Source organism: Artibeus jamaicensis, unplaced genomic scaffold (genome assembly GCF_021234435.1).
Source record: "Artibeus jamaicensis isolate MK-2021 breed Jamaican fruit bat unplaced genomic scaffold, CSHL_Jam_final contig_1819, whole genome shotgun sequence".
Classification (NCBI taxonomy): Eukaryota; Metazoa; Chordata; class Mammalia; order Chiroptera; family Phyllostomidae; genus Artibeus; species Artibeus jamaicensis.
In genome coordinates, this window is record NW_026521360.1 from 439,381 (window position 1) to 456,439 (window position 17,059).

General features: G+C 34.3%; 1 protein-coding gene across 1 annotated transcript in view; it reads right to left on the bottom strand.

Moving 5' to 3' along the window:
* PCCA (propionyl-CoA carboxylase subunit alpha) overlaps positions 1–17,059 on the bottom strand; it is a 526,460-nt gene that overhangs the window by 230,131 nt on the left and 279,270 nt on the right. The window contains exons 13-16 of the mRNA XM_037143368.2: positions 9,484–9,627; positions 8,019–8,093; positions 3,772–3,840; positions 2,114–2,189 (exon numbers count right to left, since the gene is read on the bottom strand). Coding sequence (XP_036999263.2) covers positions 2,114–2,189; positions 3,772–3,840; positions 8,019–8,093; positions 9,484–9,627 — 364 coding nt within the window. The remainder of the gene's footprint in view (positions 1–2,113; positions 2,190–3,771; positions 3,841–8,018; positions 8,094–9,483; positions 9,628–17,059) is intronic.

Here is a 17,059-nt window from a genome sequence, read left to right on the forward strand (position 1 = left end):
ACCAAAAAATCATCTACTATTCTATAACTGCACCACATTCAAAATCACCATTTCAAAATAAATCACATTCCACCTGTAACCCCCAGCTTTCCAGTTCATTTCCCAAGTATGTTCAGTGGAACATCACTGGAACTCCAGCCTAGAATATAAGACATTCTATAAGAAAACTTCCCTGACTCTTCTAAAATATTAATGATACAAAAATACAAAGAGGACAAGATCGTAACAATACATAACAAAAAATAATGTGTAAGCTCTGATTAGACTGTGTGTGGAGTTAAAAAAGATTTAAAGAGACACTTTGGCGACAACTAGGGATACTTGAATATGGAGAGTACACTAGATGATATTATGAGATTACTTTTAATTTCCTTTGGTGTGATAGTGATATGGTGGTTTTGTAGGAACATGATCTACCCTTAAGATGTATGCTGAGATATTCAAAACTGAACAGCTAGGTCAAAGGGTATATAATTTTATTTTAACATCTAATACCAGATTGTTTTTCCAAAAGACAGTAGCAAGTTACACTCCTCGGTGTGCTATCCCTTTTATTTCAGCTCAACAGTAAGTTACCAGTCTTTTAAGAAATACTGCCATTTATGAGTCCTAAATCAGTAATCATGTTACTTTCAAAGGACCAAAAGGAGAAGGTGAGGAAAAACATATATCCTCCATTGCCTCAGATTCCTCACTCTACTTTTTCACTTCACTATTAAGACATCTACCTACTTATACAATACTTATCTTTATGTATTTTCACACCAAGTTTACTAGAAACTCTTTGAAATAGGCATAGTTATTACTCAATCTTTAATTCATTCAGCAAATATTAATCACCTACCGTGTGTCAGGCACTGCTAAGCACTTGAAATATACAATAAATATGATAGTCATCATCACTGCGCTCATGTACCTAATATTCTTATAAGACAATCTAACATATAGCAGTTACCATATTTTTTGGACTATAAGATGCACTTCCCCCCAAATTTGGGGAGAAGGGGGTGCATCTTATAGTCCGAATGTAGCTTGCCTGGCTTGCTGTGGGGGGTGAAAAATGGCAGCAGCCTATGTTATTTATGTTATTAAATATTTTACCACACTTTTTGCTTCAAAATTTTTTTCCTATTTTCCTCCTCTAAAACCTGGGTGTGTCTTATGGTCCTGTGCATCTCATAGTCCTAAAAATGCAATAATTACACAACTAATTCATTAACTACAGTTTTAGTAAATGCTTTGGAGAAGCACACCGGGGTGCAATGAAAGCTGATAATCCCACACACAGTTCTGAGAATGACCTAAAATGGGCTTTCAATATTGTTTATATGTGGTCTTTCCTATAAAATCTCATAATTCAAAGTGAATTTATATTTTACACTTTAAATTTGATATTAAAGTCCATTATTTTGAAGTTGATGATAATTTGCATTGGGCTAAAGTAATATTTTCATTATCAATGAAAAGTTGCTAATAACATTCAGAATGCAATTTACTCCTTAAGGGTAATAAGTATAACTTTGTTTTAATCATCTAAATATAATGGCTGTTCCCAAATTAGTCATCACTACCCCAAAGGCTGACAGAATCACATTTTGTCAAGTATTAGAACTATGCTGTATATAAATGAGGTTACAAAATTGTATTTGCTAGAAAATATTGTATATTTGTTCTGATTCATAAAAGCAAAAAGCTCTTCCCTCTGCCCTCAAGTTAGTCAGCTATAAGTCACTATATTTTATATCTCCATACATTTTCAAATTTCATACCTAAAAAAAAGACAATAATGTAACAAATCTGCTCTTAAAGTGCACTGGCAGTCTTCAGAGTAAAGAACTATTTTACATGTAATGTATACCTCTAAAATACTAAATGTTCATCTAGGAAAGATCATAAATTAAGTTATTTAATAAAACATGATTTAAGATATATAAGATTGGTAAAGAAAATAAAAGTTACTCTAAACTAGTATGTCAGTTTAATTAATTCAAGCTTTTCTTATTCCACTCAAACACATAGTAAGTAAATATTGTATCAAATTCCCTGATTAGTAAATCTTCAAGCTATTTTATAAAACTGGATGAATAACAGGATCTCAAATGTTTATTTTTACCTCGAATAACATAATTGTCTAGTGCATCTTCCATTCTCTTCAGTGCTTCAGCTCTATTAGAACCATATGTGATTAGCTAAAACCAAACAAACAAAAAGATTTATAAAGATACATATACCATCTATCAAAAAATTCATCCTATTAAAAATTAAAGTATTTCATGACAGATTTTCTATAATATGTTTCAAATTTTACAGTGGGTTGGTTTATATTAAGTATGTCAATTAAGATTTTTCTAAGTGAATAAATATTAGAATCAAGCTACTTCAGACTTTTCTCCTGTTTTTCACTATCACAGTAAAGAGCTATGTGAGATAAACAAAAATCAGCATAAAAATATAAAAGGAAAATATGAAAATGAAACATCTGGGCTAGTGAAAGGTTAGGTAAGATGTTTTCTCATTCCCTATTTCTCTGTGGTATCCAAGTTTCACACCCTGAATAGCTAACATTTTTTACAAATAACATACCATAGAGACTAAAAAAAATGTATTGTTCTATATGATTTTGTGCTTATTTACATGTATCTTAATACTATATACTATATTAATACTAAAATAATTCATGAAAGATTTTTCTGGTTATAAAATTAGTCATTTTGTAGCTTGCACTTCAGTACATTCAATACATTTATGTAATACATTTAGTACATTTCAGTACTTTAATTAGTTTGAAAATTAATTTTCAGGACTGTTTCTGAACAGATATTCATCTAAAAATGAAACCATTATCTATTTAAATCAATTTATACTATTTTATGTATTTTTATTAAATAGTGTTTCTCTAACAAATAAAATACCTAAAGCTCATTTTAACAAGTGTAAAAACAAATGAAAAAAATAAAAATAAAAAGTGATTTACTGAATCTACTGAATAGTACTGAAACTACTTAAAAGTACACCCCCCAAAAATGGGAGAGATCATCTTAAGAAATAAGATTTTTAATAAAAAAGTCATTCTTAAATACAAGTATAAAACTTCAGAGAAAACAGAATTTCCTAAATAAAACCCACAATTTTAACTATGACAGTCAGAATTTTACATTTTCTCAGATCTTAAAATTATAAAGATTTTTAAAAATCTAAAGATTTGAGTAGAGTTGTTAATGTATTCAGGAAAGTCAGATTTCAAAGACTGCTGGGGAAAAAGACACCCTATACTCTTACATAAAATTTAATTATGTCAAGTCTATGTAATTAGTGATTTATAAAATTTGAAGAAAAAACATAAAAAGTACTTTAACAAACATAGACTATCAACCAACCAAACTCTTTGACATCACCTGCCATTCATTAATTTTATCACAGGCAATTTTCAGGAATGCTCCCCCCCAAAGCACTGTAACCCCTTCTCACTGCAATAGACTGGGTTGGTGTCATTGGTTAGGTAAGTTTGTTGTGGTGGGGGGTGGTGCTTAGTAGTTTGATTTGATTTGATTTGATTTGATTTGATAGGGGAGGAGAAAGTGTTGCAAACTAACACGATGTTGAAATGTCTCTCTTAAACTCTATTCTGCTTTCATTCTTCCATTAGTACATATACTTGTTTAATTTTAGTACGTGAATCAAATAAAGGACCAATTTCAAACTTTTTAATTAAACAGGCCCATTGCCTTTTCAGAAGAAAACTGAAAGAAACCATTAAGAAAGAGAACTAACTTTGGAAATCATTGGATCATAATAAATGCTAATGTCACTTCCTGGCTGGATGCCACTATCAACCCGAACCTGGAAGACAGAAAAAAAATGAAAGTAACTTCATATTGTACACATAGGCGTTTTTGTAAGAAAAATTAATATCTATAGAACAGATTAATAATTTCAATCTCAACATTTAGCTTCTAGAAAATAGAGCAACAATCTAGAAATATATAGAGACAAAAATATATTGGTCTGTTCATATGCTATTCAACACACATTTTTTGTTTTCCCATTAAATGATGAAACTAAAAAGCAGGGGGAGGGGGACAGCAGCATTTATACATCACTATCCTGTAATACGTTTGTAGCTTTTTGATGATGTCTCTACCTGAAGCATAGCGAATCACTCCCCACTGTACGTACCCTTCTGAGAGTTCCACCCAGGATCCCAGTCAAGCTGTACTCATGAGCTCTGCTCATCAGCTCTATAGGTAAGCTGGGCCTGGAGCTTTCATGTCTGTAACACTTTCCTTTTTTGCCTCACCCTCTCAACTGTAAAATACTTCTTTTCTGTTACTGTTAGCCCCTGAAACTTTAATGTTTACACAGCTTTTTTCAGGGATTTGCTTTGAAAGGACACAGCCCCAATTAGAGTTCTGATTTTGCTATTTTAATGGGGGAAACATAGCACCAGTTCAAAAATTCTTTTGAAGAGTCTGATTGCTGTTAACTAGCCAGCAAGTTAGTATGTTGCTTATTCTTGTTTTCATTTCCCTGTTTGATACGAGCAATAAGGCACAGAGGTTAGCCATGTAAAACTCTTTAAATGAGCAGTTGCTAAAGATGAAATAGTTTTAAGTTATTGTGCCTAAATTTTGGAATCTGAAGTATTTAAAAGATAATCCAAATACTACTTGAGACTGTCAAGCATGTCCTGTGGGGTCTTGAAAATGGAAGAATTTAATTGAAGCTGCTAGACCAGCAGGACTTTGATGCTCAGCATTGTAAAGGGGTAGGAAGAGAAAAACGGAAGCTCACATAGCTCCTCACCTGTGGGAAGAAGCCTTTCTAATAAACAGCAGCTCATCTGTCTGCAGCAAGGCAGAAAAAGGTCAATTCAGCGGCTGTTAAGCCTTTAATATTTTAATTTAGGAAACTGCCAAGGGACCACATGTAGAACTCTTGTCTAGGACATCCACATGAGAATATGATGATGGCTTTATTATGGTGACATCAAAAAGATAAAGCATAGTTTAATTCTCTTTTAAAAGTCACACTGTTATTATTCTCTTGGTAAGGCTTTAGAAGATAACATTATAACTAACCCAAAATGCTTTTATTTTGGAATTTGTAAACGCAAAATAGAGAGATTTGTATTTGCACTCACATTCACATAGGAAAGTCTTAATTTTAAATGAAAGTTATTCAGTGCACTTAAAAATATCCTTGGCCTTCTATTTTCTGAAAACATACTTTAGGACATAAACTGAGGTTCTATAGAACTCACAGTGTTTACAAAAACTAGAAAAGAATTAATGGAACAGCTTTGAAAGGAAAAAAATCATAATCTATCTTCTCCCACATTTAAATAGCCCCAAAATGGTAACTGGTAATCAAGTTACATAACAGAAAAGACAGCTCTGAGCTTACAATTTCTTAATTTTAGTAACAAAATGTTTAAGAGTTCATTTTACCCCTACATATTATTTGAAATCATAGCATGCTTGCTAAAGCTGTACTTAAAATTGGGATTGATACAAGTTCTAGAACTTTTATCTTTTAATATATTCCATCATTTACTCTATAAAGTGATATAAAATCAATGTGGAACTTTGATGTTCAACCCGCAGGTTAAATCACAGACAATAAAGAATATTTATTATGTTCTCCTGTAGTTCATAATTAAAAATTTTAGTTACCTTGAATAACAGTATCCCAAGAGTTAGGTTCCTTAGAGTTACCAGATATAACTATGTTTTTGTTATTTATTAAAATTATGATTACAGAATATGTCATTTTCATTCAAAAACATATAGGTTAAAATCAAGATGTATTATATATAATCAACACATATCTCTATATAAGCAAATCAACATTTCTAATTTAAAAGTATAACAAGAAAACTCCCACTTATAATTGATCATTTATGCATTTTTTCCAAATAATAATCAGCTTTTTAAAATATCTAACAATGAAATAAAAGTAAAATCAAGTCTCCATTCATTCAAGTGAATAAAAAAGGCTATACAAAAAAAATATATTTAGCTTTTGTACTAAAAGCTTCAGGAATAATGTCAAATAAAATTATTCACAAATTTCTGAGCAGAACAAAATTACAGTCTGAAAATAACATATTTACAAAATATGGTGGCCAAAGATAAAAATAAAGCCCTCATGTTTGCCACAGAAATAAATTTTAGGCTTAAAGAAGCATGTGAAAAGTACAAAGCATAAGTTAACTATGAAGTGTGTATTCTTGTGACCAAAATGGTAAGAGACACAAAACATAGAGACACTATGTTAAAAATGACTGATTTAGTTTAAGACAAGGAGGAAAACACCCAAGCACCTATGTAAGAGAGTCTTAAACCATTGCTCAGAAACCTCTTGCATAATGCAAATGTCTTTCTTGTGTACCTACAGTGGACTCCATGAAACTATAAGCCGTTTCCCACTCTTAATTCTCAATTCACCTCTCCCCCTCAGCACAACTCCCAGCCCAACATGTCTACCTGACAAGTGACAGCCCAATCTGATTAAATGTTTCCAAGGCAGGGGACTCACGGGCCTCCATGACAGGCCAAAAGTGATCACCATGGAGATACATAATTACAGCTGTCAACGCATCTACTGTCCTGCTGACATCAATTTGATTGCTCGCAGCAATAATGATAGACAAAGCTTAGTGTGCACTCTCCTGAACCCAATCACTTTATCTATTCCTTGGTCCATTTAGCTGACATGCAACATTCACACAAGCAAATAACAGCAGTAAGCAGAACATTTAAGGCATTTTAATTGTTTTTTCTTTCTATGGATGGCTCACAAACGCAAATGTTATTATATAAAACTCCTGCTGCAGCATTAATTGAAGAAAGATTTGGAGGGACAAAGACTGTAGGGGGTATAGTTGTCCATTATCACTTGTACTTTCAACAGGTTTCACGTTTGAAAATTGCAAATTGCAAAAACTTGTGAGGGCAAAATGTTTGACATTCTGCTAGCTACTACAACATGGTGAAAACTTCTAACAACTAGAGTAATCATTATAAATTTTTATTTAATACCTTTTGTTTGATTAAAAAATGTTTAGATGTGTCCCTATGATACTTGTTTTCTCATCTGCTATTCAACATCACATAATGCCTGTTAAATCTTTACAATTTTTTTTCTGCCTTCTGGCTTTGAACACAGCATGGAGTCTCCAATCCCAGAAAGGGTCAAGTCCCTTTAGAAAGCACATGGGCAAAAACAATTTTAAAAAGTGAAATAAATCACATATCCAATAACATATTCAAATTTAGAATTCCTCCTGTAATCTTTCACCATCTCCATGCCAGTAATCAAAGTAAATAATCATATTCACAGATGGTACAGCCTTGTCATCCACTAGCTAACATCATGCCATATATATGCACTTATTACCTTGATTAAAAGAAAAAGTATGTCCTTGTTCTTTTTTATGTAACAAAAAAGATTTGAAGAACTGTTAAATATAAAAGAACTATGGAATAGTGATCACTGTCCACTTTACTCCAGAAATGGACAGTGATCACTTTTCTTTAACTGGTATAAATAATATGTACGTAATGCCTATGACACTGAACAAAATGAGGTAGCTTGTTTTCATTAATTCATTTCAACTGACAAGCTGATTTTGTGCTTGAATTTCTTGACAACTGACTAATAAAGGAAAACTGGATTAGATTTATTAAACAGTTAAATTGTAACATAGAAAAGTCATTTCCCATTTTTAGGACTCCATACTCTGTTTATTTACAACTTTCGAGAGAATTGGGAACATTGTGAACTATCGTTTATTTAGATTTAGAACTCAGATGTTGCCAGACTTTCCACCAAGTGGATTCTGCCTTACTGCACATTATAAAGTATAAAATATTAAATAACAAAACATCATGATTCTCCACAAATTTCACTTGTCCTTCAATTTTAAACCCTTTGGTGTTGACACACTTTACCATAAAAATATGACATAAAACAGAATTTTTAACCCCTCATTTGGTACTACAGCTTTAATGACTTACACCAGGTAGATGTATTGGTTCTTGGTACTGAGACAATCTCCCAATAGATGGTAAACCAAAAGACTTGTAAGGGTCCTGAAAGTTCAAAGGAAAGGAAGCACAGTCTTTGAAATACAAATCAGTACAAGGTGAAATATTTATACAATGAAGAAGCATTTATAGGTTTATTTTTCAACCCACAGTACTTATCAAATCACAGATTTTGGAATATTATTGTCTTATACTCACTCTATATAACCAAAAAATGTATTTAAAAATCAAATAGAATTGTGAGCAGAATTGAGCCTGCCCTTGATCATATTTTACTGAAATTGGTAAAATTCCAACTTTTTATAAATCTTCTTAGAATGCCTTGGGCAAAAGTAAAATAACTTAGGTACTACATCAAAATACACTCAAGTTAAGAACAGCCAATTAGTGCACCAAAGATATTTGTTTTTCGTACTCTCAAAACACATTGTATGTGGTAAAATTTGAGAATTTTGTTCTTCAGATAAACACCTGAAAAACAGTTTTTCACGTAGTAGGAGAAATGTGCTCAATTTGTAAATACCTTAGATAATCAGGAAAAAATTACGTAAGTTCAGTGTCATAATAGTAAAAGAGAAAAGAATAACATTTCAAATAAAATAAAAAGCATGAACAAGTCAAAACATATTTCTCAAGATCCTTAAACAACGCTTCAAACAACTTTCAGTATTCTTAAACACAGATACCGCTCATTTATTTTTTATCTCAACAGGTGGGCTTCAATGTCTAAAAGTAAAAGACAGTATAAATGCTTCCTTGCATTCTAGTTTTAACTATGTGGAAAAAAGCAGTTTCAGATGTTGACTGCTTTATTAACTGATTTATATAGTCATATTTATAAAATAAAGTAAATGTACTATACTGAACTGAGTTTATGAGTAAAAACCATAATTAAAATTATGAATGAAAAGTTATATTAAAAATTTGGCAATTTAAATTTCAACTGTTACTTTCATGTAAATATAAAAAATAAACTTTCTAGAAAAAACTGTTGGAAAAATTTAAGTAAATATTGAAATAGCATCTATTGTGTACTCAGGTCAGGCTTTTAAAAAATATGGAAACAATGCTTCTGTTTACTTCAAATGTGGTTTGAAATAATGAACAAACAAAAGCAAACAAAACAAAAACTGTTGTCCACTGAAGCACAAGAATATTTAATGCTTTGTAGCCCCTTAAACTGATCAATAGATATTTCTCCATCCAGAACACACACACACACACACACACACACAGTAAGTAAACTCAATGCTTTAAAGTTATTTTGAATTATGTCAAAATTATCTAACCTTATTTTCTGGTTCAATTCTGGATTACATAATCAAATACTTGACACAGATTATAAAACCCTAACTTCACCTTGCTGTTTAACTGTACCTGGGGTCTCAAGACTCAGATACGACCACCATCTTTCCTTCCAACATCATTCATTTACCTCAGCATAAACCCGACACTCAACTGCCCAGCCGTTGATGGGAATATCAGCTTGTGTGTGCCTGAGAGGGTAACCCTTGGCAACACGGATCATTTCTTGGACTAGGTCCAGACCAGTAATGCATTCTGTGACAGGATGCTCAACCTGCAAGGCCAAGATCTGCCAGTCAATAGGTATAAGAGTAGCTAAATAAATGAAAATAAGCAACAACAATTTCAACAATTTCTAAATAAAATAAAGCTAATTATATTAATATCTAATCATATTTGATTGAAAAATTAAGAAAACAAAATTAGAGAATAAACACAATACAGTACAAAGCATAAGAAAAACTTACACCTAAAAGTATTTGTAAACTATCTCTGTATTACTTTTCCCAGTTTTTAATCAGTTGTGATCCAGAAATGTTTAACACTTTAAATTTTGAAACTAATTCATAAATGGAAATTACACATTTAACTGCAATCCTCAGTGTGGCTGATAATAAACCTATTCTGCTACACTTAGCATGGCATCTATAGAGGCAGCTGTGGTTTTCCAAAGCACTAGTCTACCCTATGTCTCACCCGCTTGCATGCTTTCACTAACCTGTCCTGACAAGCAACCAGATTAGCGTACTCTTACATCAGTGCAGTGTAGCAGAAAGGAGCAGATGGATCCTGCAGGTTGTTTTCCCTCTAGATTTACGTGGGGAGTGCTTAGCATGCACAATAGCAAAACTGAGCCAGTGAAATCACTCTGCTCTCTCAGCAAATTGCTGATAACTATTGTGGATGATGCTGTCATGGGAATCCCTGGCCTTCCACATGAACACATAGGATACACATGTATGAAAACATGCACTGGCATATAGGGATACTAACAGGAATACACATCATTTTAAATTTGATTGATGGCTTAAAAGTTCCTAACCTTAACTAAGCTAAAATAAACCACTTATGACACGAGAACAGATAATCTGTCTCTCATCTAAAGCCTTGAATAAATTTGAAAAATTTAAATAAAACTTTGGCTACATCTGCTGCTTTGATAGAATTTCTTTTCTCATAAAAATTAAACATGTTCTAAATGCATTTCACAATAGTTCCTTTTTCATGACATGTTATATTTCATACATTACGACATGGGAAAAGGTCAGTGGACAAACAAAATGCCTTCTGTCTCTAACTACACTAATTGAAGGACAGGACTTAGTTATTATAATAATCTTGAAGCTTATCATAAGGAGACAATGCCATGGTCTTTAAAAAAACTTTGTAAAAATAAACAGATGGCATCCATAATTAGCTCTGTGTATGGTATGCATTTGTTTACAGTTTCAACAGCATTTTAAGACATTTTGACATAATTTTAATGACAAATCATTACTAAAATAAGCATCTAACCTTTGTAAAATAAATGAGACACTAAAGACCTTATTAGATAGTTTAAAAATACATTTTTGAAACCAAATTATGGTTTTGTGAGAAACAAGATTCTATAGCATAAATATAATAAGAACAACTGTAAAACCCTTCTATTACTGGTAGAAACAAATTTCATGTAAGAAAGCATTTTATCACTTTAAGTATTTAGAGGTGAACCTACTATGTACCAAGGGCTTTATTGCCACTATTGCCACATCCGTTAGGTGAGAAAATAATATTAAAAGTAAGTGAATGATTTAATTTTATCTATGTCTAGTGCCCAGAAAGTACACACCATATAATAGTCAAATAAATATATAATGAATAAATGAATGAACAGTAAACTGAGAAACACACCTATCCTAAATGGTAGAGATAGGGTTGGAATTTATGTCACTCTAGAGATAATTTGACCTTCCTGATCTTCCTCACAGAAAAATGTATATGAAAGCATATATTAAATATAACAGGCTATATAATTATGTGCTGTTATCTTTTATAAAACACATATTATGAAAGTTTAAAGAACCAAATTCACTATAAGGTTCTGTTTTACTTTAGAGGACCTCTCAATAACTGTGTAGGGAAAAAACGTACATTGGACACATGAATAGAATTCAAAAATGAACCCACTTTATATAACCTAACACAGAGTCATATAACAGAAACATAACAACATTTTACAGTCTAAATTAGTGAGTTGCAAGAATTTGAAAATAACCTAATTAAGTAGATAACTAAAATAATAACTAGCTGCTCAAGGCAAAACCCTTACTTACAGAATTTTTTTTTAATATCCAGTTAGGTTCAAGTATTATTAAAGTCTACAAAACATTCAAATGCCTAAATTTTTGAGGTAACAGAAACATATCTTTTTAAAAATAAACTTATAATTTTAAATATTTGTAAGAAATCTTTCTAACTATAATAGAATTCAAAAGTTATTACACAGAATATGTGAAATATTTCCTTTACACCCTGAATTCTTATTATCAAGGATCTTGTGAGTGTAACATTTTTTTAAATGAACAATGTGCAGTCTCCAACCCTAAGAACTTAAAAATAGTTTTCCTCTGCAGAGACATACACAGACAAAAATGGTTCCTAGGCCAAAATATTCAATACACGTTTTTAAAATATCTTTAACAAGAAAGGAAAGGAAAAAGGAGGGAGGGTGTGGAAAGAGGATAGGGAGGAAGGGAAGATCAACAGAAAGTAAAAGTGGCTGGAACAAAAGTTCATAAAAAGGAAAAAAGAGTCAAAGATGGTATCTAGTAAACGAACAAGTGCATCTTGTCCCACCTACAAGGAAAAAAAAATCTAACTCTCAAAGTCTGATGCTAATAAACATTTAATCTGAGACTATTACATGTATATTTGGGGGCAGGGGTGTCTGCATCGCTTCTGCCTGGACACACTGAGTTAACCTAAGTTAAACAGACCCAATCTACCATGGAACTAAACAAGAAAAGGATATTGTATAGTACTTATTTAACCACACACCGTCTTCTTTCACAGAGTGCCTTTACGGGTTGAAAATTCCTGGAACACATTTTTAGAAACAATGCCTTAAACACTCATAATAGAAAAATAGATTTCCTTATTGTGAAACTATCCTCACCAAAAAACTTCTGATAATCTGGTTCACATATGGTTTTATGACATGACATAAATGGGTGTCAGCTCCAAGAAACATAAATAAAGGTATCCACCACATAGCATGAGTACATCAAAGATTAATATATTGACATTCAGGTATATGATGTCTATCCAGAAGGTATCCAGCCATGTAATATGAAAAATAGAGACACTTACTGAAGAAGATACAAGATAGAAGAAACATTGTACATAGGACAATGATGCCTCAGTCCCCTTCAAAGTAGGCAGGCATCTTGGGATCCTACACAGCTCTCCCAGTCACCTTCAGCTGCCCTTCATATTTTCCTAAATATCATCCATGATCTGAAATCTCTTCCCCTCCAAAGGTGATTTTACTTTTGGAAAAAGCCAGAAGTTACAGGATGCCAAATCCAGGCTATAGGGGGAATGAGTCACCTGGGTGACTTGATGTTTCACCAAAAGATTCTGCACAAGATGTGATTCATGAGTGGGCGTGTAGTCATGATGAAGCTGCCAATCACCAGTAGCCCATAGATGTGGCCTTCCAAATCATCTGAACAGTTTCCATGGAGGTATGTTCAAGCTTAACACAAAATATGATGCAGATTTGTTGCTCTACTCGCTCATTTTTAATGCAGTGGCCACACAGTACACGTGTTCATTCAACAGTGTCTCCTGCCTCCACTGACTAGTACAGTGCAATTTTCACTGTTCACACATGTACATTCCAGTCCACTCTCCTTGGCTGCCAGGTTACATCAGTGTTGTGCAAACTGTTATTATATTAACAATGGCTGCACTTTTTCCAACCTCGTATAACTCTTGTGATTTAGTAAGCAAAATTTAATACCAGAGAAAGAAAGAAAGAAAAAAAGGAAGAGAGGGAGGAAGGGAGTGAGGGAGGGAGCGAAGGGGGAGAAGGAGAGGGAGAGGGAGAGGGAGAGGGAGAGGGAGAGGGAGAGGGAGAGGGAGAGGGAGAGGGAGAGGGAGAGGGAGAGGGAGAGGGAGAGGGAGAGGGAGAGGGAGAGGGAGAGGGAGAGGGAGAGGAAGGAGGCAATGTTAATCAGTACCACTAGCTATCGGAGAGATGCAAATTAAAACCACCATGAGATACCACCTCACACTGGTCAGAATGGCCATCATAAACAAAGCAACGAACAACAAGTGTTGGAGAAAGTGTGGAGAAAAGGAAACCCTAGTGCACTGTTGGTGGGATTGCAGACTGGGATTGCAGCCACTATGGAAAACAGCATGGAATTTCCTCAGAAAACTAAAAATGGATTTGCCTTTTAACCCAGCAATTCCACTGCTAGGATTATACCCTAAGAACCCTGAAACACCAATTCAAAAGAACCTATGCACCCCAATGTTCATAGCAGCACAATTTACAATAGCCAAGTGTTGGAAGCAACTGAGGTGCCCATCAATAAATGAATAGATCCAAAAACTATGGTACATTTATAGAATGGAATTGTATGCAGCAGAAAGAAAGAAGGGGCTCCTACCCTTTGTGACAGCATGGATGGAACTGGAAAGCATTATACTGAGTGAAATAAGCCAGGCAGTGAAAGACAAAAACCATATGATCTCACCTTTAACAGGAACCTAATCAACAAAACACACAAACAAGTAAAATATAACCAAAGACGCTGAAATTGAGAACAAGTTGACAGTGACCAGAGGGGGGTGGTGGGATTTCGGGGGAAAAGGGTGAAGGGTTTTCAGGAACAAGTATAAAGGACACATGGACAATAACAATGGAGGATGGAAACAGGAGGGAGTTGGGAAGGGTTGGGGGGATGGCCTGGGGATGTGGGGAAAAGGCAGAAAACTGTACTTGAACAATAATTAAAATAAAAAATTTTAAAAAGGAGAGAGGAAGAAAGGAGGGAGGGAGAAAAGAGAGAGAAACCACACATGCAAAAAAAAAAAATGGGAGTAAGCCTTACCAAGTTAGAATTTCTGAATCCAAAAAGGCAAATTACTGATTGGAATATATTCATCAAGATAATGTCATTCTGCAGGGTCTACTAATAGCTGATAAATCAATCTGTACTAGCAATGCCCCTATCTCACCATTAATTTTTTATTCAAACAGGTACAAACAACTACAATTACCAAATGCCACATTATGGGACATAATCACACTAAAGTACTAGAATGATTATATATAGTTTTATGTGCCTTAGTTAGATGGGCAGAATCAGCTAGTTATATATATATGTTATTTTAATTTTATCTTCTTGGTTACCATCAAGTTGTCACTACTGTCAGTGTTTGTCATTCCCTCTTACCAATCTGTTGCTTCTTACTAACCCTTTTGCCATTCCCTCTTACTAACCTGTTGCTTCAAATATATTTTCCAAACAATAAATAAGTGAGCTTATCAAATACAATGGTGAGGTACATTTTGCTTCACCTCTGAAATTTAATATATCCAATATCAATAGCAATGACCAATCTTTCTAGCACTGTGGTGTCATTTATCTACCTCCATGTTTGTAAAAATTACACTCAGAAATTCTGCCACTGCTACTGTAATTTTCAGCCTTATACCTCATTAAATACAAACTACGAAGTATCTAAAACTAGTGAGTGAATGTATAATAAGATATTTCTGCAGTTTCAAAGAATCCCCATGTACAATATGTTATTAATAACAAAGGAAAAATAGTAACTCTGCAGTGGAGAAATATGAGACACACCACCCTTAACCAAGTCAACTTTACCAGTAATAGAAAAAATACACATCATATATCTCCTATACAATGCTCATAGAAAGCTATCATAATTTCTATAGTAGTCATGCAAAAAAATACAAAACTGAATATAATCATGAGAAAAAAAATGTAAAATGAGGGACAGTCTATAAAATAAATGGCTGTCCTCATTAAAAAAAAAAAAAGTAAAGGTCATAGTTCCTTAGTAAAGGTGCCAAAAAGTGACTAAGGAAATGTTCCAGATAGAGAGAAATGACATATGGCATGTAGGAGCCTGAACCAGATTCTTTTCTTTTACTATAAAAACCACTGATGAGACAATTGGTGAATCTGCATATGATCTACAGATTAAATGACAGTAATATTTCGCTGTTAATATCAAAATTTTGATAATGGCACTGTGGTACTGTAAAAGAATTTTTTTGATTTTAAGAAAAATGGGGGGACTTGTGCCAAGATGGAAGCATAGGTGGAGACGCCGTGCTTTCTCACACAACCAAGATTAGATACAACAAAATATTAGCAACAGAAAACACAGCCAGAACACAGAAAATTGAACTTGTCCGAAGTCTGATAACAACAAATTCTTCAGCCGGACCGATAAGAGGGGAGAAACCAGCAGCTGGAGGAGCAGGGTTGCACAGAAAAACTCAGTCAGACGGACTCAGGCCTGTGGATCCCAGGCATGGGGTTGCAACAGGCAGACCCAGTGAGCGACCCAGTGAGCGACCTACGGACCCAGCAAGGGTGCAGGGCGGCGGGTTGACTGTGGTCGCGCATTCCTGCCCAGATAGACCAGCAAGAGAGTGGGCAGTGAGATGGGATCCAGCAGGCCCCAGCGGCAGGAGGCAGCAGAGGGGCCACCATTTGCCCACTCTGACCCCACCCCCATATACAGCATCACAACCCAGCAACCTGGGTACCCCGCTCCGTGAACACCTAAGGCTCTGCTCCTCATACTTAACAGGCTCAAACAGACCAAAAATGGCTCAAGAAGATCTCAAAGCCCCAGAGCCCATAAATCTAAGGAATGAAAAAATAGCAAAACTTTCAGATGCACAGTTCAAAACACTGGTGATCAGGATGCTCAGAGAACTGGTTGATTTTAGTCAAAAATTACAAGAACACATGAAGGCTAAAGTAATTGAAATGAAGGGAATTGCACAGGATACCAATAGTGATGAAAAGGAAACTGGGATTCAAATCAAGGGACCAGAAGGAAGAAAAAAATGACCAGACAGGAAAATATGAAGAAACAAGAATTCAAAGAAATGAGGAGAGAGTTAGGAACCTCCAGGACATCTTTAAACATGCCAACATCCGAATTATAGGGGTACCAGAAAGGGGAAAGGAACAGCCACCAGTGGAAAACTTATTTGAACAAATAATAAAGGAGAATTTCCCCAAGCTGGCAAAGGCAATAGACTTCCAGGAAATCCAGGAAGCTCAGAGAGTCCCAAAGAAGTTGGACCCAAGAAGGAACACACCAAGGCACATCATCATTACATTAGCCAAGATTAAAATGAAGGAGAGAATCCTAAAAGCAGCAAGAGATAAAGAGACAGTCACCTACAAAGGAGTTCCCATCAGCCTGTCAGCTGATTTCTCAAAAGAGACCTTACAGGCAAGAAGGGGCTGGAAGGAAGTATCCCAAGTCATGAAATCCAAAGACCGACAACCAAGATTGCTCTACCCAGCAAAGCTATCCTTTAGAATGGAAGGGCAGATAAAGTGCTTCTCAGATAAGGTCAAGTTCGAAGAGTTCATCATCATCAAGCCCTTATTATATGAAATGTTAAAGGGACGTATCTAAGAAAAAGAAGTTAAAGA